The sequence below is a fragment of the Parasteatoda tepidariorum genome, chromosome 7 (assembly GCF_982258835.1).
Source record: "Parasteatoda tepidariorum strain Cologne lab strain chromosome 7, Ptep-v5.0, whole genome shotgun sequence".
NCBI lineage: Eukaryota > Metazoa > Arthropoda > Arachnida > Araneae > Theridiidae > Parasteatoda > Parasteatoda tepidariorum.
In genome coordinates, this window is record NC_141761.1 from 71,716,936 (window position 1) to 71,740,145 (window position 23,210).

A 23,210-nucleotide genomic window follows, 5' to 3' on the forward strand; every position below is an offset into this window, starting at 1 on the left:
ACCGCATTTCCATTTAAGTTTTTAAAAAGACATTTTTCATTAAAAAAAACCGAAGTTTAAAATGTTTAAAAATGTTAAAAATGCTCACAGTTTAAAAATGATCTATATCAAAAACTTTTCCAATAAACTATTATTATTAATCAATTTTCAAAAGATTTTAAGATTTAAATGTGATGAAATAACTAAATTTTGGAAAGCTTATTTATTATTTAGCAAAATCTGCCATTTTTTTATAGAGCCCGGAGAAGCATTTGAATATAAAAATTAATTTTGTAATTGGAATGTTTCATTACTAAAGCTTGTAGGCTAACTCAGAAATTAACTTAAATTGAAAAATCTACTTTTTGAAGACAAGTATTTAAATTATTTTCACTTAAAAATGTTTCTAATGTTCTTAAACAATAAATGCATGGGGTTAATTACTAAGCAATTTAAGATAAAAGTTTAAAGAATTAGTGGTTTCGCAAATTTCCGGCATTTTAAACACTTAAACAAAAAATGGGTATTTAATTATTTAAACGCTAAATAACTGCAATTATTTCCTAATTAGGAAATAGGAAATTTAATTAGTCACAATTATTTACTCAAGTAATCATCTTCCAAAATTTTGATGTTGAAAAAAAAACAATAAAGCAACTAAAGGAACGAGTAAAACATTTTTACTAAAGAAATTGACATTACAAGGGAAATTATGGTAGTAATTCATAATTAATTCGCATTTCGTGAGCATTGAGCAGAAACATCATGCATTTATCAAATGTGTTGTGAATTGTGTAAATAAACATTTACTTAAATGTTAGCTGAACTGCTGCCATAGCTACAACATCCGTGCAATTGCAGTAATCATTTCTGACAGTTGCTCTTATTTTTAGCACGCAACTGAAATACTATAAGATAAAGTTTACTGTTAAATAACTCGAAAGTTACTTTATTTAAATAACTATATTTTAGGGAGATTTGTTTCAGCTATTATCTTCGACAAGAATCTTGTCGAGGAAAAACTCGAATTATTCACTCCAGCTTTTTCCTTATTTAGAAACAACATAAGCTACATAATAAATAATAATATATCAAATATCTCACAAATTTCCCTAAAATTTAAATAAATCAACTAAAGAAAAATGGAAAAAGATGTATGGTTTGTTATGTTCTGTTCAGATAACTAGTTTAATATATATTCTCCCCAAGTTTCAAAATTAGCTACAAAAATCGTAGAAAGATGGCGCTGTTGACTAAAACCTACAAAGCAATAGCTTCCGTTCGCATAGCGTACAATTCGAACTAAAATATTTGCAAGGGCACGTGTTAAATTGTACTCAGACTGCACCACATTGTTGTTGCAAATAGTGGTACACTTAAGAAAGTTTTTTCTTACTTCGCTCGCCTAGTAGCGCAGTCTGTTGACAGATAATGTTACTAATTTTAAGACTTCGTTAGGAGAAATAATGTTTCCTAACAGAACGCTACAAACCGTACATTTCTATCCTTTGACTTTTTTCATTGTTAATTATTTTTGAAATTGCTTTATAAACTTAAAGGTGAAGTATTATGCTCATAAGTTGAGTATAATGAGCTTTTTTTTAACACTACTTAAACTGTCAAATGTTTCAAAAGTTTAAAGGAAAATGTTAGTTCCCTGTTAACTCTATGCAATGTTAACATTGATGTCACTTTTATTTGCAATTTTTTCAACAACAGAGACGTATTTAATTAATTTTCGTTGCATGGAGTTGTTGTATGCTGTTTCCAGATCGTTGTTATTATTATTAAGTAGCAATTTATATATGTACTTTAATTTTATATTGAGACAGCGCGAGATGTTGACTCCTAGTTGTGGTTTACTTGAAAGCATTTTTACAGCTTTTCTTACCTGACATCGTCATCTATTGATGAATTTTACATCTAATTTTAAATCTTGAAGAGGAGAAATTATTGTTGATTCAGATATATTGACACAGAAAACCGTACATTTCTATCATTTGATTTTTTTTTGTAAATATTATTAATTTTTTCAAATTGAAATAATAGTCGGTAAATCATGAAACCCAATATTTTGCTTATCTGTTTGCGCTTCTACGTGTTTACATTCATCATCTACGTCTTTTAACATTACTTAAACTGTCAAGAGTAACTGTTTTTAACGCATTAAGGAAAACACTAATTCTGTGTTAACTCTATGCATTCAATGTTAACATTGATGTCTCCTGACCTTTCATCTTTTTCCAGCAAAAGAGACACAATTAATTCGTTTTCCTTGCAAGGAGCAAGACCCGGTTGTTGTTTGCTGTTTCCAGAACTTCTTTTTTTATCATCTGACAATTTATAATTATCCTTTAATTTTGTGCACTGAACAGCAACGTATTTCAAATCACCTTCGAAGCAGAGTTTGATTCCTGTGAAAACAAGAAAAATTTATTTTAGATATCTAGAATCATTAAGTGTTAAATATTCATTTTTTTTTGTGATAATTTACCATGACAAAAATTAAACTTTATCCGTTAATTTATTTAATCACGGTGTAACAAGCGTCCAATCATTTTCACTCAGAAAATTAAAGAGAAACATAGGTTAAGCAACAACAAACTACATTGTAAAACTGTGGTGTAATATCTTTCAGAATTTAAAGTCTAACGAACGAAAACTATTTTTTTTTTCAAGTTAACACCTAATCGACTTTTCTATATACGATTTAAAGATTGCGTGAAAAGCTCTAAACACCAAAAACTCAAAAAGTTTACACCAAAATCACTTGTCTTTACACCATACGGTTAAATAATTTTTAATCCAAAAAATACAATGTTGTCGTATTTTTACTTCGTCTGTAATTGTTTACAATCGCTAAGGAATAGACGAATGTTAGAGGTTTGCCTTAGATATTGCTTTTATCAGAAGAAACTAAAGTTTGCCGTTAAAAACATGTATGTATGCTTTTAGTTGTGAAATTAAGATATTTATATTCTAATTTCCAAGTCTCTGTAAACTGTATAAAATAATTTTATAATGTATAATTACTTGCCGCTTAAGCCTAGTACAAATTCGTCTTAATATTTCTCCTGTTATGTGTATGTTTGATTTGCAAACTTATTTTAATTTAAGAATTAGGTATATATATATATATACACTATCTGGACGGAAGTCAAGTCACGAGACAACTGTAAAGTTTGGTGGAGGATGATTGAGGGTATGGGCCTGGATGATTGATGGCTATTCTCGACAATCATGTCCTTCCTACCTTGTGGGCAACGTACGGTATGGATGATTGCTTGTATCAAGACGACAACGCAAGTTTCCATGTTGCAAGGAGGGCTCTTGATTGGTATGTGAACAAGAACGTTAAACGCATAGAGTGGCCGGCGCAGAGCCCTGATCTTAACCCAATTGAACATCTCTGGGACGAATTGGACCGTCGGTTGAGGGCCTGCACTCCACTCCCCAAAAGCAAGCATGAACTATGGAACTTCCTGTTAAACATTTGAAAGGAAATTTCCCTTGCCACTATGGCTAATTTAGTGGAAAGCATGCCCAGAAGGATTGCAGCTGTGATCGCAACCAAAGGAGGCCCTACCTCCTATTAATTTTAATAAATATGGGTTTAAGTCGTTATAGTGTCGTGTCCCATCACTTTCTTCCAAATTATATATATATATATATATAGTACAAATAATGTTACTGATTCTTATATGTATCATATGTTACTGAGGTTAAAAATTTTTGTGTCACTAAATAACAAACATTGGGATTGGTAGCAGCTACGTTACACCTAGAAGCTATCTTAGGGTTTTGGTGTATAAGAACACCACTTCGGTTTAAAGTAGTTACCACTATTCTTGGTGTTCAAATACACGATCAAATTTTCGCATATTAACTTATAATTCTTGTGGCTCAAGGGGTTAAAGATAAGAATGCTAATAATTTAAAATACAAAATCAGACACAAAAACATACTTTTTTTTAATAAATATCCCTTTATCTTCAACAGATTTGGATTATTGATGTTCAAAATATGAGGAGGAGGAACCGTTGCGTGAATAAAGTATTTCTGAAATAGTTTAATGAAGAGAGTGGTCAATATTAGTTTCAATTTCCCATTTAATCCTTATCAGATAGAATTCAGCCGTATTAAAAATTACAAACCCCACAACATTTTAAAACACTTTTTTATTCGAAAATAACTTCGGGTAATTTTTTTTTACTTTATATTATTATTTTATTTTATTAGCATCATCGAACAGCCGACCCAATTTTGAGTTTACGACTACCAATGTTCATTTCCGTTGCCTTGTAATTATGAACCCATCTCAGAGGACAAGGGAACTCCTGTATGAAACATTGGGACAAACCAGCCTTCGTGGAGGACTTTTTTGAAGGAATTAATCCGCTTCTACATTACACGGAAAGGGAAACCACGAAAACTTCACTCAGTTAGCCCGATGGCAAGGGCATTCTAACCCATGATCTGTCTACCACTTAGGATATTTGGCTAAAGAACTGTGGTCGTCGCAAGCCGGGAGCAGAACTCGTATCAACCAGTCACAGCTAGAAATCGAACCTGAGTCACCTCATAAGGCGCTCTATCCCTTGAGCCACTGTGGCTCAAATACATTATTATTTACCATAAACGTTTGAGAAGTAAGATGGATAAATTCTTAGAAAATTGTAAACAGTGTAATTTTGAATGACAAAGTCAAAATATCGAGCAAAATCGGTCATTTAATTTATGAGTTATAAAACTAGAAGAAAAAGTCAAATTTCTTAATTTTCATTTTTCAAGAACTTCTGGATCTAATCAGCTTGAAGTTCGGATTTTGTCATTTCAAAATATACTTCAATGATTTAAATTAATGTACCTTACAATTCAAAATTTTTTCACTCCGAACAAATTTCCGATATTTCTTGACTCAATCATTAGGATTATGTTTTCCAGAAGCCGACCAGGTGGCCGAGTGGTTAACGCTCCTGACTGCGGAGCCGATGGTTGCGGGTTCGAATCCTGCTCAGGGCATTGATGTTTCTTTCCCTCTGTGTTCTATGTCCTTTCTCCCTTGTGTGATTGTGACCCGCCCTATAAACGGGTTTGTGGTTGCGTGACGTGGGCGACGCTGCTCCATCTCCGTGGCTTCGCCACAGGTGCCCACTGGGTAACGAGAAGAGAGTAGCAGTTCTGGTATTCCTGAGGCCAATGGAACAATAAATCCCAAGTGCTCGCCATTGAAAAAAAAGAAAAAATATATGTTTTCCAGAATGTGACGGCCCCTATATTTTAAATGTCGAAAATCAAAATCACTCGAATAAAAGTTACTCTAATTTTGAAAAAATTGTATTTTTAAGTCTGGTTTTGTATCTTTATGAAATTTTCAACATACTTATTTTTACATGGAATGCTTTTACGTATGTGGTCGTAAATACCGATGCGACATTTTTCCTCATGTTGGCAACGATTAATAGCTGGGCAAAAACGAGAAGCATTTAATGTTACAGAACAGAAGCTTAAAAAACTTGAAAACTTGTGAAGTACTGACGAAAGAAACTCATATCAATGTGAAGTACTTCATATTCAAAGCTTTAAACTTTTTTTCCTTATTATCCACATGATTACAGAAAATTTTAAGTTTAAAAAAATGCTAAGAAATGCAAAAATATAAAGGATTGACATTTTTAACTCCATCAAAAACCAATAATATTTCTCCAATAGGAAATTATTGAATTTCAAGTTAATTACGATTACAGCCATGCCGACATTTTTAAAGCCTTTTTAAGGACTCCAACAGTGATGCAAACCAATAAAGTTTTAGTTTTTCCAAATTTCATCTAAATTTCAATTATAAACTTTTACTTTTTTCACTTTTGGCAAGCCTTTCTACATCTGGTGGAGCAAAAATGAATTTCAGTAAGTGAGTAATTTGACAACCTTGCTGTAGCAGTGATATAATTGCGTTTCAGAGAAGTTTTTATTGTTTAGTGTGATTATTTTGAATGAAATGTTTATTTCAGAAATGATCTTTTTTGCAATGCAATACCCGGAATTATTTATGCCATTAACTACCAGGACATATTTCAAACAAGCAAGCTAGTTGAATGACTAAGATTGTATAGCAATCTCTGGGTGCTGATGAACTTTACCGAGCAGGGGACTAAGACAACCAGTAAATCAATATTTTATTTTCATTAACCCTTTGTTTACGGTGTACTATCTTCTACCATCACATGTGGTCCACATGTCGTACCAGCCGTAAGGAAAAGGTTAAAGAGTAAATTGGTAATTGGCTTTATTGTCATATAAGGGTATTGTGATGTATGTTTCATATACTGCTTAAAAGCATTTTTTATTCAATGTCTTATAATTTTTATAATATTCTTACCAGACACGCCGGAGTTTATGACAAAACCAAGTTTCCCTTGAAAATGCTGTTTCATTATGTAATTTTATAATATTCTTACCAAATATGCCATAGTTTGTGTATATGTAGCAACCAAAGTTTCTTTCAAAAAGTATTTTTATTACGTAATTTTATATGTTTACCAGACAGGCCATAGGTTAGGCCGTAACCGAATTTTCCTTCAAAAGGATTTTAAGTAATTTTATTATGTAATTTTGTAATATCCTTACAAGACATGCCATATGTGGGGATAGTAGTTAACGAAAATGTCAACATTTACCTATGAAAAGGTACCCTGCAATAGAATCAGGTTAACATGTCTTATATACTAGTGAATTGGAATTATACTTTTGTAGTGGTAGATACACTACACCTACACCAGAGTTTATGTCGAAACCAAATTTACCTTTAAAGGGCTTTTTTATCATGTAATTTTTTAATATGTTTACCGCACATGTCATAGCTGATGTCGCAGCCAAATTTCCCTTCAAAAGGATTTTTTATTTTGCAATTTTATAATATGTTTACCAGACTTGCCCTAGTTGATGTCGCAACCAAATTTTCTTTCAAACGGCTTTTTTTATTATGTAATTTTATAAAATGCTTACCAGACACGCCATAGTTGACGCCGCAACCAAATTTTCCTTCAAAAGGCTTTTTTATTATGTTTTCCACAGTTGATGAAAAAACTGCACCTTGCTGGAAAACATCTTTGCACTTCATTTTCATGTCAGGGTTAGTAAACAGAGCTCCTCGGCTGCAAAAAGAACACCGAATTCTTGAACACAGTCATAACTGAAATTCTCGAAAATAACTACTAATGGCACATTCATAGTTTTTTTCGGGGCTTAAAATTATTAAGCACTAATGGTAATTTTATAAATAATTTTTGGGAACTATAGGTACTTCTAAACCTTTTTTTGCTGCAAATTCTCCTGCTAAAATGGTATTAGGTACGTAACTTAGATTTTTAAAAAAAATATGTTTGAGACTAATTCAAAGCAGTCAATATTCTAACTCTATTGTACCCCTATTTATTTTTAAATTAATGCTTCCCGCGTTTTCAGTTTTAGGTTTGAATATATTCTAAAAGCTTATTTTTTAAAATCATTGTTTTTGTTGTTATATAATATTTTTTATTTCAGTTACATGTCTGCTAGTTTTATGACAAAAGGTAAAATAAATCACTTCCGTGACAGCCCGTTGGGACACAATAAGGTCATGACGGTTAAAGCTACTAAACTTCGCCAATGGTGACATTATGGTATTTATTTAGCCGCAGAGTGGCGGTAATTCGAACATTCGCCGCCAAGTGAAGTGGCTGGTTGATATTAATTGTGATCCTGGCTTGTACCGATCACAGTGCTGACGGCCAAGTGGTAGACGAATCATGGGTTAAAATCCCCCTGTCATCGGGTTGACCGTGGGAGATTTTTGTAGTTTTCCTCTCAATGTAACGCCAATGTGGTTTAGTTCCATCAAAAAGTTCTCCACGAACGCTAGTTTGTCCTAATACTTCAACTAAAAATCCCCTTGTCTTCTCGGTTGGGTTCAAAATTTCAATGATATTGAGTTGAGCATTGATAGTTAATAACTCAGAACTTGTTAGGCTGTTCTGCACCGGTTATAAAATTAAAATAAATTTAACCGAATATTCAATTAGTGCTAAGCTTTATTTTAAGATGTCAAAATAATAATGAAGTAAAAAGAATAAATAATTTGAAGAAACTTAAATTGCCATTAGGCAAAAAGCTTTGAAGATGAGCACTCTATCTAGTTCAATTCTGATTGGAGATGAATTTCTATTTTGAAAGGCAATTTCAAAATTAGAAATGAATTCCCTTTATGAAGGTCAGGAAACTAGTGGTACTATGTATTTTCATACAACACAAAACTTGAGTTAAAATTTGGTTTAATTAGAAAGAGAGCAAATTTTCACTTGCAAGATATGTCATTCAATAACAGACGCCAAAGCTTTAATAAAGTATAACGTGGAAGCAAAATAATAGCGATAATAATACTAATTATTATTATTATAATAAAACTTTTCAACTCACTCCACGGATAATCCATATATAATATCTATCTTATTATTTTCACACTTAATGAGTGGTGGAGGTGTTGCACAAGTCTCACCCTCTTCTTCAGCTGAAACAAAATGAACAAACAAAACTTTCTTAGACGAAACAGTTCATACAAATACATTCCGCAACGGCCAGCATAGACCATAATATTTGCACCAATCTTAAAAGCTCTGCCGTGTTTTATTTGCATAGTAGAACCAGTAAATACAATGTGTCCGCAAGGTCATAGAGCACTTTTGATCTGTTACCGGTCAAAAGTGTACCAAATTTAATGGACACACTGTTATCGGAATAAAAAGACTAAGCACCAATCCCAATATAGTAAGGTAATGTGAATTTTGCTCATTTATGGGTGCATTGTTTTCCGCATTCTAAACAAGTTTTTTTTTGAGATATTGAGCCTTAAAATTCCAAATTCAAAACATTCTTAAAATAAATTGAAAATACAGAGAGTTCCGTAACCGTCACTTTTAATACGAATTTTATTAATCCTTGTCAAAAATGGAGTCAAAAGGTACAAACATTAGAGGTCCAAAATTATTAATTTAATAAGGAAAAAAACAAAAACACCATAAAAATATATCGAATCGCTAGCGAGGATGGCGGGATAAATGCGTCAAAACCAGTTTGATTGCCCAATAAAAATCAGAGATGTCTTCAAACATCGCGTTTCTATTTCTCCCCCGTTTCTTTCACTATTCAAGTAGGTTTTGTTGATCTTAACCCTTACTTTCTCAATAGTGATTCAAAAGATTTAGATATCGTTATTGTTTTTCCCTTAGCTTTATATTAATTTGAAACCCCTAATGTTCATGATTTCTTTCCCATTTTCTATACATTAAGGGAGGCCGTATGGAACCCCCTATATATGAAATAAATACCGATGGATGCTTCTGAAATTGAAATATGTTGTTATTCCCAATATCCTAAATAAAAGATTCAATCAGCACAAAATTTAAATACTACATTTTTTAGATTAATTTATAATGCGCAGTGTGCACAAAAAAAAAAAAAAAAAAAAAAAAAAAAAAAAAAAAAAAAAAAAAAAATTGACCACCTTGAATAGTTTAGATCCTAAAGATCGTATTTTCACGAACTAGGACACAATTATAATGGTTTGAGGTGATAACCTCAAATATAAAATTTAAGCTATCGAATAACAAAGCTATCCCATGATATCTAACTCAATCTTCGACCCTTGACCTTAGCCCAAAGGGTGGGGTAGAACTTTGAATTACTCTCCGAAAAAAGTAACTCCAGAAAAAGGAACCCGATTCAATCTACAGGTTTATACATTTTGCTTAACCGAGGGGCTGAAACCAACATATATTAAAATGAGATACAAGTTGTTTAAAATGGCGATATCGAAATTTTTGTTTCTCGAAATAGAAATAAAAATATTTCAGTATTTCATTTAAAAAAACATTTTAAATATTTTTTTTTCATCTTTTTTATTTGATGGGTTTCGTGATTCACCATACCCTATTTTTCTCGGTTATAACTCCATCTTTGAAGCAAAATGAATAAATCGATAAATTACTTTTTTTTCTTGAATCCGAATCTGCAAAAAAAAAAAAATAATAAAATAAAATAAAATAAATAGAGGTTTTTATTGAAGATTTCAAAGCTACCCCTCTCCCCAGAGGGGGGGTTAGGAGATCAAGTTTGGTATTTGGTTAGTTTTTTATAAAAAATATCGAAAGCGTCTATTTTCATTTTTCGATCTGACGTATATTTCTAGAGATATTTGACAGTTTCCAAACTTTTTTTACACCCTATATATTAATTTGCGTCCTCTAATGTGTATATTTAATTCAACAGTTATAAAATGCATACTAATAGTGATTGTTTCGTAACACCCGATGCATTAAAATCAGCATTGACAAGGTTAGGTAAATTCAGGAGATTTTTCTTTTTAACGTCTAAAGTGTCTGTTGTGTCTTGAATAACAAGGTGTAAAGAATAGTTAAATAATATAAACATATATTCCAATTTTCAAATGCAAACATTTTGCTTGAATTTCAATGTCAAGTTACTTAGGTACTTAGCGCAGTAAGGGTAGTTACTTAGGGCAGTACTTACATTAAGGAAGTTAGGCATTATTTCCCCCCCCCCCCAATATGTGACGGTTACATTCCACTGCAATACCATCTAACACGTTCTATGATGCATTTTTTAAGCAATTCAATTCGGGCATGAACTTTATCGGACACGTGATGATTTAAGGACTTGAGGCAATATAATAAGCCACACACTTCGCTAAAGATAGCATTTATACATCAAACTATTCTAGTGTACTTTCTTCAGATATGTATTTTACCACGCTTCAGAAATTTCTTCTTGATAACATCTTATTCCCTATACCAGTGAGGGGGGAAAAAGATGTTACTAAACATAAATCCTGTTCCCTGTATAGAAATCGCTGTGTTTTTTTCAGAAAAAACGATCTTTTGATTATTTTTAGAATGTAGTTTATCATTATATTACCCCAAACCTACAATTTTTGCACGAATAAAAATATTTCCCTTCTCTCAGACCACAATCTTTCAAATTAGGTAGAAGCAATGAAAGAACATTCTGCTTCTGCTGAGTTATTTTATCCTCTACAATAATATGAAAATATTGAACTAAAGTTTAGTCTTGAATTTTTCCTTGAGATTTTTATCTTATTACAACTTTTATTATACTAAAACTGCAGTTAAGTAGTTAATTATAGAAATGAAAGTGTATAACTACATAGTTTTATAATGAATATTAGTTAAATTTATTATTAATTTTAATATTTACTTAGCAAATTAACAAGTAGTTTAAAATTATCATTAAAAATAATTTAATTACGACCTATAAGCAGTTAGTAACACAAAAAAGTTTTTTGAATTACTATCAGTCACATATGATGAATATGAAGTGGAAGTAAAATTTTTCGTATTCGCAACGTTATTCCGTATTTTATGAACGTGATTATTTTACGGGAACTTGGTCATTTTCAAACAGCGAAACAAGTTTAACCGTACATGGTAAATGGTAAAATTATTCTTTAAAAAAAATGCAAAATCTTTACGAGCTTCAGACGTAGTTAGAACAGCAGTTGTTGGTTGTTCAGTAGTAGTTGTTGTAGTCGGCTCAGTTGTGGTTGTTGTAGTTGGCTCAGCTGTCGTAGTTGTGGTGGGTTCTGTTGTAGTCGTTGTAGTTGGTTTAGTCGTAGTAGTTGTTGTCGGCTCAGCAGTAGTCGTTGTTGTAGATTCAGTGGTCGTTGTTGTTGTTGGTTCGGTTGTGGTCGTTGTTGTTGGTTCTGTCGTTGTGGATGTTGTTGGCTCAGCTGTTGTGGTTGTTGTTGGTTCAGTTGTAGTGGATGTTGTTGTTGGCTCAGTTGTTGTAGTTGTGGTTGGTGCAGAAGTGGTGGTTGTTGTTGGCTCTGTTGTTGTGGTTGTTGTAGTTGGTTCTGTGGTAGTAGTTGTTGGTTCAGTTGTAGTGGTTGTAGTTGTTGATTCAGTTGTTGTGGTTGTTGGCTCAGTTGTTGTGGTTGTAGTTGTTGGTTCTGTTGTAGAGGTAGTTGTTGGTACTGAAGTTGTGGTTGTAGTCGGTTCAGTTGTTGTGGTAGTTGTAGGCTGTGTTGTCGTAGTGGAGGTCGTAGGCTCAGCAGTTGTGGATGTTGTTGGGGCTTCAGTAGTTGTTAGAGGTTTGGACATCTAAAAATACTCTTCATAATGAAATTTCGGTCAATGATTATTAATTTACTTTTTACGATACTTTAAATTATCAAATATTTGCTTATGCACAATTATTCTGCTCCATTTAGTAATTTAGTTCTTATTTTTCTCTGTGTCGCTTTTTATTACAAATAGCATTAAAAAATCTGTTACACTTTAAAAACTTTTGAACTGATGTACGGATGTAATCTTCGATTTTCTGCATAACACTTTGAAGGACCAAAGATATTCCACTCAAATAGTAAAAAGAATAATTATTTTTTGTTGAATATCAATCTCAATTCAAGGACTTCTTCAATAAAAACAGTATTTTTTTTCTTTTAGTTAATTTGAGTATTTTTACTTCTAAACAAATATTAGAAAAGCCGAGATCTAGAAGTTGCAACAATGATTGTTCAGTTAGGAAAACAATAAGAAGTTTGGGAGTAGCATAATATTAACATAGACTTTTTCAATTAACTCTTCATCTGTGAAAAGCAATTGCACATACAAAAATAGGTTTACAAGCAATTACAAAACACATGTATTCAGAAATAGTTCTGCACAAAAAATGTTTTTTATTCATATTTTATGGTCTAATTTATGATGATCGAAAAAAATTCAAACTATGCTACTTAATTTAAAATGTAAAAAGTCTTTCCTGTTCTTCATTGGTACCGATAGAAGAAGAAAGTTCGAATATATCACTACAGTATTATATGATAAATGATAACTAGTTTTAGAAGCAGTAAAAATTAATGAATTCGATTCTTTATGAAATGAAAAAGGGTTCGAGTATTTATAAAAAAAGCTGAGGGCTCGAGTACTGATTAAATGAAAGCGGGAACAAGTACCAATGTAAAAACTGTGGGTTCTATAATGCACAAAAAATTGGGCTTGGAAATATTTAAATGATAGAGGGTTGAAATACCGTGAAAAAATAGTGAGTTCGAATATTCAAAAGAAGACAATGGGTGAGAAAAAATATTCAGTTCTTCCCTAGTACCGATAGAAGCAGATTAAGTTCGATTAGAGATGAAATGGTAATTCAATAGATTATTGAATACATGATAACAAGTTTTAGAAGCAGTAAAAATTAATGAATTCAATTATTTTATCGGAGTGAAAATGGGTTCGAGTATTTATAAAAAAAGATGAGGGTTCGAGCACTGATTAAATGAGAGCGGGAACAAGTACCAATGTAAAAATTGTGGGTTCTATAATGCACAAAAAATTGAGCTCAGGAATATTTAATAGCTAGAGGGTTGAGATACCGTAAAAAAGTAGTGAGTTCGAATATTCAAAAGAAGACAATGGGTAAGAAAAAATTCTCAATTCTTCCCTAGTATCGATAGAAGTAGATTAAGTTCGAATAGAGATGAAATGGTAATTGAATAGATTATTGAATACATGATAACAAGTTTTAGAAGCAGTAAAAATTAATGAATTCAATTATTTTATCGGAGTGAAAATGGGTTCGAGTATTTATAAAAAAAGATGAGGGTTCGAGCACTGATTAAATGAGAGCGGGAACAAGTACCAATGTAAAAATTGTGGGTTCTATAATGCACAAAAAATTGAGCTCAGGAATATTTAATAGCTAGAGGGTTGAGATACCGTAAAAAAGTAGTGAGTTCGAATATTCAAAAGAAGACAATGGGTAAGAAAAAATTCTCAATTCTTCCCTAGTATCGATAGAAGTAGATTAAGTTCGAATAGAGATGAAATGGTAATTGAATAGATTATTGAATACATGATAACAAGTTTTAGAAGCAGTAAAAATTAATGAATTCAATTATTTTATCGGAGTGAAAATGGGTTCGAGTATTTATAAAAAAAGATGAGGGTTCGAGCACTGATTAAATGAGAGCGGGAACAAGTACCAATGTAAAAATTGTGGGTTCTATAATGCACAAAAAATTGAGCTCAGGAATATTTAATAGCTAGAGGGTTGAGATACCGTAAAAAAGTAGTGAGTTCGAATATTCAAAAGAAGACAATGGGTAAGAAAAAATTCTCAATTCTTCCCTAGTATCGATAGAAGTAGATTAAGTTCGAATAGAGATGAAATGGTAATTGAATAGATTATTGAATACATGATAACAAGTTTTAGAAGCAGTAAAAATTAATGAATTAAATTACTTTGTGGAGTGAAAATGGGTTCGAGTATTAATAAAGAAAAACCTGTGGGTTCAGGTTCTGATTAAATGAAAGCGAGATCAAGTACAGATGAAACAATTGGCGGTTCGATATTACACAAAAAAAAATGCGCTCGAAAAAATTTTCAAGAAATTGAGGTTTCGACTGTTGGTCAAAAGTGAGTTAGTTCGAGAGCTGATTCAAAGATAGTGAGTTTTAGTCCTGTTCAAATGGTAGCGGGATCAAGTACCTATAAGAGGACAGCGTGTTTATTGATCGAAGGAGAGTAGGCTTATGATGTGTTCTAATAATTTCGAATTCTCGAGCCTACTCTCTTTTGATCAATAATTGAACACGCTGTCCTCTTATAGGTACTCGAACCCGCTATCATTTGATCTGTACTGTACTAAACCCCACGAACTTTTAATCGACTTTTGAACCTACTATCATTTGATCAATAATCGGACTTCCTATTTTTCATCAGTACTCTATCCCCAATCATTTGATCAGCAAGTGATAATCTATTATTTGAACAACTCTCGAATTTACTATCACTTGAAAAATTTTCTTACATACTCTTTTTTCAATATTCAAACCCACTCTGGTTTACATCAATGCTTAGATCCACCATCTATTTATTGATTTTTTAACCAATTCTCATTTTTTCGATTTTTAAAACCACTACCATTCAACCAATAATCGAAGCAAATATTTTTATCGGTCTCAAACCCACTATTATTTGATCAGTATTCGAGCCGAATATCATTTGATCAATTATCGAACTTCCTATTTTTATTGGTACTCAATCCCCTATCATTTGATTAGCACTTCAATCCTCTAATAATCGAACATTACTCAAACCCATAGTCATTTGAACAACTTTCTTACCCTCAATCTTTTTTTTAATTTTCAAATCCACCATCTTCTGCAGCCTGCAATCATTTGAACAGCTTTCAAGTTCACTCTTTTTTGAACAATACTGAATCCGCAATCTTTTTATTGGTTTTTGAACCAGATATCATCTAATTAGTATACCGACGCAATCGTTTTTATCGGTACTCGAACACCCTATCGAAACAACTTTCATTTGTTCAATTTCCAATAAATTTTGCTGAGAAATTTATTCAAATTAATTAGCACATTTTGAAATATCATGATAAAAGTGGTTATAAGTTTTACTAATATTTTGCAATTATAAATTTGCACAAACCGTTGTAAATTTAAGAAAATTGAAAATTTTTGCTTTCGTTTAATGCTAACATATAATTGCAGTTATTTTTTGAATAATAATAAAACCTAAATTAAGTGACACAAAAATCTGGTATATTGTTCCATTAGAATGTATTATTGGAACAATCTTTAAAAATAAACAAGAAACTAAATTTTTTATTTTTTTTTTTTCGTATTTAGCAATAAATTTAATATTTCGTAAAATTTATTCGAGATCTTAACTCGCTAACTCAAAATAAAAAGGAGAAAAAATGAATGAAATAAAACACTGGAGTAAAAATTTACGTTTACTCTAGTATCTACTTGTTTACTAAAAAAATTGGGAGAAAACTGGCGACAATTTATCTGAAATTATTAATAATTGTATATCACCATATTAAGTTAGCATGCAACAGAACTAATTCTTGAAATATAGTAATACATACAGCAATTCTTTTTTTCTTATTTTATTATTTATTTTATTTTTTTAGTTAATACTCACTTACAAATTAAATTTAATAATTAATCCTCGCAATATTTCATATTCCTCAGTATTTCTTTTTATTAATACTACAAAAAAAAAAAAAAACAACTTTTAAAAAAACTTTAATTTACTAAAAAAATTGGAAATATGGCATTAATTTCTTTGAAATTATTAAAACATATCACCACAGAATTGGGGTTAACAAGCAACTAATTCTTGAAAGGCAGTAGAACACTTCAAAATCAATTTTTCAAGTAGCTCTTATAGACTTACATGGTATACTTGATATCCCTCGTAAGCACAGCTGCCGTCAGAACAATCCTCTTCATCGATAACTTTTAGAGTGTAACAATCTCTTGAATAATCCTCTTCCTCAACTGGTCCAAGCGCCAGACCGACACAATCAGAATTTCTTTGGCATTTCTGCAGACAAGATATCATAAGAGATTTGTTATATTCACCCAATACCCAATTCTCGTGGAATTTATCTTCGAACCAAAAGTAGTATGGCGAAGGTGTTGAAACTTCAAAACCGAAAGTCTGGCAACTTGTCCAAAGAAAAAATGTTATAAACGCCTTAGTGTTCATTATCACGTGATAAAATCCGTGATAAACTATGAAATCTCAACTCTCTCCTTTATGAGCTGCTATTCATACTAAAGTATGTTCTAAATATTCATCATTATTACGATCCGTGATGAACTATGAAGTTTCAACTCTTTCTGCACTTTATGCGCTGTCATTCATAGGTATGTTTTAAATATTCATCATTATTACGTGATAAAATCCGTGATGAACTACGAAATTTCAACTCTCTCTGTACTTAATATTTTATACGCTGTTATTCATACTTAAGTATGTTAGCATCGTAAATGAAAGTCTTAAGTCGCCGATCTCTGAATTTTAAAAAAAATTTGATTTCATTATTTTTAATAATAACTAAGCAACCAAATAAGTATGCAACGTTTAGCAGATAAATTATTCAAAACTTTAAATACTTCGTGCTGGCTTGCACGAAGCATTAAAAATTCATAAAATTCATCTGTAATCAAAGAGTTAGAAAAAAGGCCATCACTACAACAAATGTAGTTGCAGGAGAATAAAAACAACATCACTAAAAGAATAAAAACATCAAAAATAAATATATCGATTGCAAACTCATTTTGCTGTTAATTTTTTAAACTAAAGCAGTTTACGATAGAAATCGAACGATAATTTGACATTAATTAGGTAGAAAACTTTCTTTATCAAATGCAGTCAAACCCCGCTATAGTGAACCTTCAAGGGACCGACATTTTGGTTCACTATAACCGGGGGTTCACTATATCCGTTACGCATGCAATTTAACTAATGATTCCCAAACTCCTCCCTTTTATTACACATCATTCAAATAAATGACTTAAAAATATTATGTAGTAGTAAAAGATGAGTTATTTTTCATTACTCTTCCTCTTGCGTGCAAAAAAAAAATTTTTATTTTTTAGGTGATGAGCAATCCTCAAAATCAGATATGAAAACACTTCCTGACTCTCAGATAATTTTTCCTGAATTTCTGTTATTCCGCTATTTAAACCTGTCTAATCTGCCATTCGAGCACATAAAAGTTGCCTCATAAAATCGCTTAGCAAATTCATGGACATTTGTCCAGATACTGGAAGATTGCGGCTTCTTCGAATGGTGAACCACTTCAGTAATGCTTCTTCAACATCCTTGTGAACCGCTTTTCTCAACTTTTTTCTGCCATCCAAATTTTTTTCATGAGCAGAAATAACTAATTGCCTATTTTTCCATTTGTTACAAACTACAGATTTGGATAGTTTATATTCCCTGCAAATATCAACTTGATTGTATCCATTTTCAATTTTTCTGATTATGTCCATTTTATCATCAATGGAGAACGTTTTACGTTTACTGGTCGCCATAGTTAAATTTGAGACACTTGTTTGCAGTTTTTTTTAACTGAACTGAGAGCAAAAAGGAATTGTAATGAGGGTCTTATCAACACATATTAGTGTCCAACCCTTTGACCAATTATGAATAATTACTCATTCCCTCTGACAGAAAATGCATATTGATCCCACTGACACCTTATAGGTGCATCATCTGCCTGGTTTGGAAACATCTGTTTGGTTTGTTTAGGGATTGGAAAGTGAAATAAAAGAAGCAAACAAGAAAAAATGCTTATCGCTACATTCCCCTCTATAGATGGATTTAAACACTGGTATATGTATTTATTTTGAAGTAGAAATTTCAAACTTATTACCAAAAAAATGAAGAAAAAAGTTCATTATAAAAAGAAAAAAGTTCATTATATCCAACTTCCTCACATTTTTGGTTCACTATATCCACGAAAAATAACATTATACGTGTATAGCATGGCACGGGACCGAACATTTCGTCCACTATATCCGGGAGTTCACTATAAACCGTGTTCACTATAACGGGGTTTGACAGTTGATAATAATTACATAATTCTATATAGTATTGTGACAAATAATCACAACCTACGAAAATATTTATAGTTATGTTTAGAAAAATGTTTGCAAATTATAAAATTTCTATTTGAAACGTTGTGTATTTATGACTCTATCTATTGGAAACTATTTAAGATAGCAGCCTTGTTAAACCGATAAGTTGTGAATTCAATGAATAAAGATTTCTCTTTCAATGAAATTTTGAAAATTTAAATACTATATTTTTTTTTATTTTTAAAAATGCGTAGTTTGAGAAAATATTAAAAATTGTTATTTACAATGGGGTTGTTTGAACACCCTAAACCCCTCCCTTACCTACGTCCCTGAATAGTATGAATGTCTGCGACGAATTTCTTAAGTGAATTAGCATTAGTTCTCCATTAATTTTTCTCTTTAGTACGTAGTTTACTTCTTTATTCCAACTGATAAGTTTTACAAAAATTAATAGAGTATTATTGGTGCTTTTATTAGTATGACAATTTTTTACCTTTCCCCTAAACACTATAGTACTATTTTTTTCATTATTTTTGCTATTTCTTTGTTTCAAATATCAATGACTCTAAATTATTTAAATATTTTTTAAGGACTTAGTTATATATATAAAAAAAATAAACAAGTAGCTTATACTACTTAAATACTAGTTCGAATTAGTCCGCTGTCAGACGCGGATTTTTATTTTACAACCATCGTTGAACAGCCAGCCCAATTTTTAGGTTTACGATACTAATGTTCAAAGCCGTGGCCTTGTAATTTTAAACCCAATCCAGAAGACAAGGAAACTCCTAGATCGGGAAAAATTTGCCTTCTTGATGGAACTAACCCGCATTTGCGTTACATGGAGAGGAAGACCACGAGGACTCCCCACGTTTAACCTGACAGAAAGGGGACCCGAACCCATGATCCGTCTACCACTGAAGATATTTCACATCAGCTCTATGGTCGGAGCGAGTCGGATGCGGATTCGAACCCAGTTCACTTCATTGGAAGACCCTGTGCAATCGCGGACTCCACGCCGATTATTGAGTTTGTGACATCAAAAAATAAATATCCAAGAACGTGTAACTTTTTATAAAGCAAGCATCATTGACGCTATCTTTAAAATCCTTAACAGTTTCATTTTATCAATGGCATAAGCTCTAAATCAATGAAGGAATTCCATTAATTCAAAACGATTTAGTTGAAATTTTTTAATGATCTGTAGTAACCGGGGCTATTAGGGGTCCCTTCTCTGAGATTATTTAAAGTAAAAGGATTTATTTTCAACTAATGTCTACAGACTTAAATTCTTAACTAGGCTAGTCCCAGGACTGCAAAACTCAACTGTCGGACAAGCTTGACGTAACTCAAATTCATTGATCTTTTTAAGTATTCAAAGAATAGTATAGTCTGGGTACCACCAAGAGGTAGTTGATTATTTGGTAGGTTCCCATAGCCGAAACAAATTGGGAACAACTGCGCTAAAACATTTATTTTCATTCTCTTCTACCAGCTATCTCACACCTTGCAGTAAGTCTACCACAATCAACTGCATAAACTACCATGAACACACTAACGATTTCAACGTTTAAGAGCACAAAAAATTTAAGAAAGCAGACAGCTGTTTCGGATGCTCAAAGGGCAACCTTCATCAGTGCAGCAGAGGGAAATAACTTGAACTTGAACTGGAGTAGAGAACAAAGTGCCTGTCCGCGAAGCGGACAATTGACTTCTTCATCTGAGGTAATGCCCGTGGGCGCCTGTAATGATGTCGATGGAGAGAAGGGTAGAGTGGCGAGCGAAAACGCAGAAGCGGAAGTCACAAATTAGTTTAAACTAAGAGTGAAGAGTCCTTATATATGGTGGTTACTAAGTAGTAAGAGTGGCAATATAAAAGTTAGGTAAAAGACTAGGGGTGGTATGCTCGCGAGTCAAGGATCATCCTTCTGGTCATTTCCCCTCTCTGCGAGCATCCATATAAATAAAGGGTGGCCACTATTTGTAGTGCTTTGATAGAATACAATCAGAGAGCATAAATGCAGTGATTGGGTTGTGGTTTTTCATATCCACAATAAGCTCTTTATTTAGTAGGGCGTTAAATCCACCTGAGTCGTTATTTTTTGATTTGCTATAGAAGCTAGCATTTAATTTGTTAATGAAATTCATAATAGGGTCGATGTTTAGGTCTTTTTTGATATTAATGTTAGGCAGGTATCTAGGTGCACCGGTAATGCGTCTTCGAATTTTGTTTTGAACAATTTCAAGTTTGTTGGTCTGGGTATTATTAATTATATTGCCCCAGGCGGGGCATGCATAGGTGAGGATTGGCCTTAGGCATTGCTAGTAAAGTAGACGTTTGAGGTCAATCGGGAGGGAAGAATTTGCATTGAGTAAGGGTTTAAGGCAGTTGTATGCTGCATAGGTTTTGTTAATGATATTTTGTATGTGGAGATTCCACGTGAGTTTGTCATTGAAGGTAACTCCTAAGTATGTAGCCTTATTCGTAATCGGAATTTTGTTGTTAAAGAGGATGACGTCACTATTAATTTTCTTGTGCCTTTTTTTCCTTCTAATGATCATAAGTTGAGATTTATCAGTATTAATCGCGATTTTATTGTTGCGACACCATTGTTCAATTGGGGGCATTTGTTCATTAAGGCTCTTAACAGCATGTTCCGGGTTTAAGGATCTCATAGCAATTGCTGTGTCATCAGCATAAAATAATTATGATTGGTGTAGTTAATGGGAAAATCGCTTGTGTAGTCGATCGATTACACAAGCGAAATCAAATCGGTCGAGTTGAAATAGCAAAATTATTGTTAAGTTTTAAAGCATTAATTTGAACGTCAGAAAGAGTGGTACTTGAGAGATTAACAACAGAATTTTGATTAACAACAGGCAAACTAATGTCAGGTTTTTTATCATTCACTTTGATGAGTCTATTCAACTTGTTATTCAGGTTTGAACTATGTTTTGAAGAGATCTTGGTTGCCCTATTCCAAGACGATTTTTCTATTGTGTCAAAATTTGAATTTAGATTAGACACACTGATGTGTTAACAATAATTTTGCTATTGGCGATCGAAATGGGCTGCAGGTGGCGTAGAGCAGAACTCTTTTCCTATGGCAACACTTCACATGCTTTCCCCATTAGCGTGTGGAAGGTCATAGAGGAAGGAAGTACGTTAGTTTCTCTCTTGATTTTCACATAGATTAAAATCTTTTAACTTGAAAAACTATATGGAACTGAAAACGACATTAAACATAGTTCTAAAGAAAAGTATCATAGAAATTTTAAAAAATATTTTTATTAAATAAAAAGGAAAAATATTAAGAAAGGGGAATTATCGTAGTACATTCCTATACAACTGAAAAGAGGAGAGGGAAGGGAGAAGGGCTAAAGGCATGAAACCGGTCTCTCCCCAGATGGCGTATTCGAGTGTTACGATCGCGAATTTCAACTCGACCTTCATTACCTGAAATTATTGCTCCTATCGAAAGATCTTTTAAATTCAGTAAAATTAATGATGCTCAAAAAGATTCTATCAGACACCTTATTGCCAACACCGTAGACTTCAACTCAAAAATTTCTAATTCCAACCTTAGCCTTTCCTCTAAAGTAATTCTTAAAGATATAAAGTCCAATCCCAACTTAATCGTTACTAAGGCTGACAAAGATGGTCAAATTGTCCTTCTTAACAAAACAGACTATTTGGAAAAATCTAAACAACTTATTCTTGATGGTCCTTATAAAGAAATTCCCAAAGATCCGAGCACTAAAGAATTAAATGTTATAAAATTAACTATTAAATCCTCTATGTTAATTCCCAATAGACTTAAGGCTGTTTTGACTCCCTCTATTTCTCATTGCGCTAGATTTTATACTTTACCTAAGGTACATAAAGTTGGCACTCCTTTTAGACCAATTGTCTCCAACATTGGTACTTCGTCTTACAAGCTCGCAAAATTTTTAGTTTCTGTCTTCTCCCCTCTCCTTGGTAATAATTCTTTCACTACCAAAAATTCACTTGAGTTTGTTAAAAATCTAAGACCTAATGGTTATTTGATAGCCTCATTTGATGTTAAATCACTGGGAATTTGGATTGCCTAAAACTTAGACTTTCGGAATATCATTTTTCCCAATATGAGGTCGATGAATATGTTAACCTCACTCGTGTTTGTTTACAACAAAATACTTTCGCGTTTGACAACAAATTTTACCGTATGACCAATGGTCTTGCCATGGGAAATCCTTTGAGCCCTATACTTAACTATTCAAAATCTTAACTTTCCCCTTTTATAAAAGGTATGTTGATGACAGTTTTGCTTTGTTAGATGAAAATAATTGTAATTTAGACCAAATTCTTAATGTTATGAACAGCATTGATTCTTGCATTCAATTCACCTTTGAATTAGAGATTGATCTAAAACTTCCTTTCTTAGATGTTCTTGTGACTCGGAATAATTCATTCCATACTACTGTTTTTCGTAAACCTTTTGCTGTTTCTCTTCCCCCTCATTACAAATCCTCCCAACCAAAAACTTGCCTCTTTTCGGTCTTTTGTCTACCGTGTTGTTATTATTTGTTCCAATATTGATCTTCTTGATGCAGAATTAAATTACATCAAAGTCATTGCTCATGACAGAGAGATATTTATAAAAACATGACTAAACAATCAGTGGCGTATCTAGGGTATGGCAAGTATGGCGAATGCTATGGGCGCATTATTTCAAAAAGGCGCAAAATCGATCAACATCAACGATTTTTTTACTTAAAAAT

The 23,210-nt window shown here is 32.3% G+C and overlaps 1 protein-coding gene across 1 annotated transcript in view; it reads right to left on the minus strand.

The window, feature by feature from the left end:
* The window catches only part of LOC107448495 (uncharacterized), a 52,859-nt gene extending 36,156 nt beyond the window's left edge, over window positions 1-16,703 (minus strand). The window contains exons 1-5 of the mRNA XM_016063722.4: window positions 16,255-16,703; window positions 11,522-12,149; window positions 8,434-8,524; window positions 6,985-7,133; window positions 2,159-2,393 (exon numbers count right to left, since the gene is read on the minus strand). Of these exons, the coding sequence (XP_015919208.4) occupies window positions 2,159-2,393; window positions 6,985-7,133; window positions 8,434-8,524; window positions 11,522-12,149; window positions 16,255-16,569 (1,418 nt within the window). The 5' untranslated portion in view covers window positions 16,570-16,703. The remainder of the gene's footprint in view (window positions 1-2,158; window positions 2,394-6,984; window positions 7,134-8,433; window positions 8,525-11,521; window positions 12,150-16,254) is intronic.
* Window positions 16,704-23,210: the final 6,507 nt, after the last annotated feature.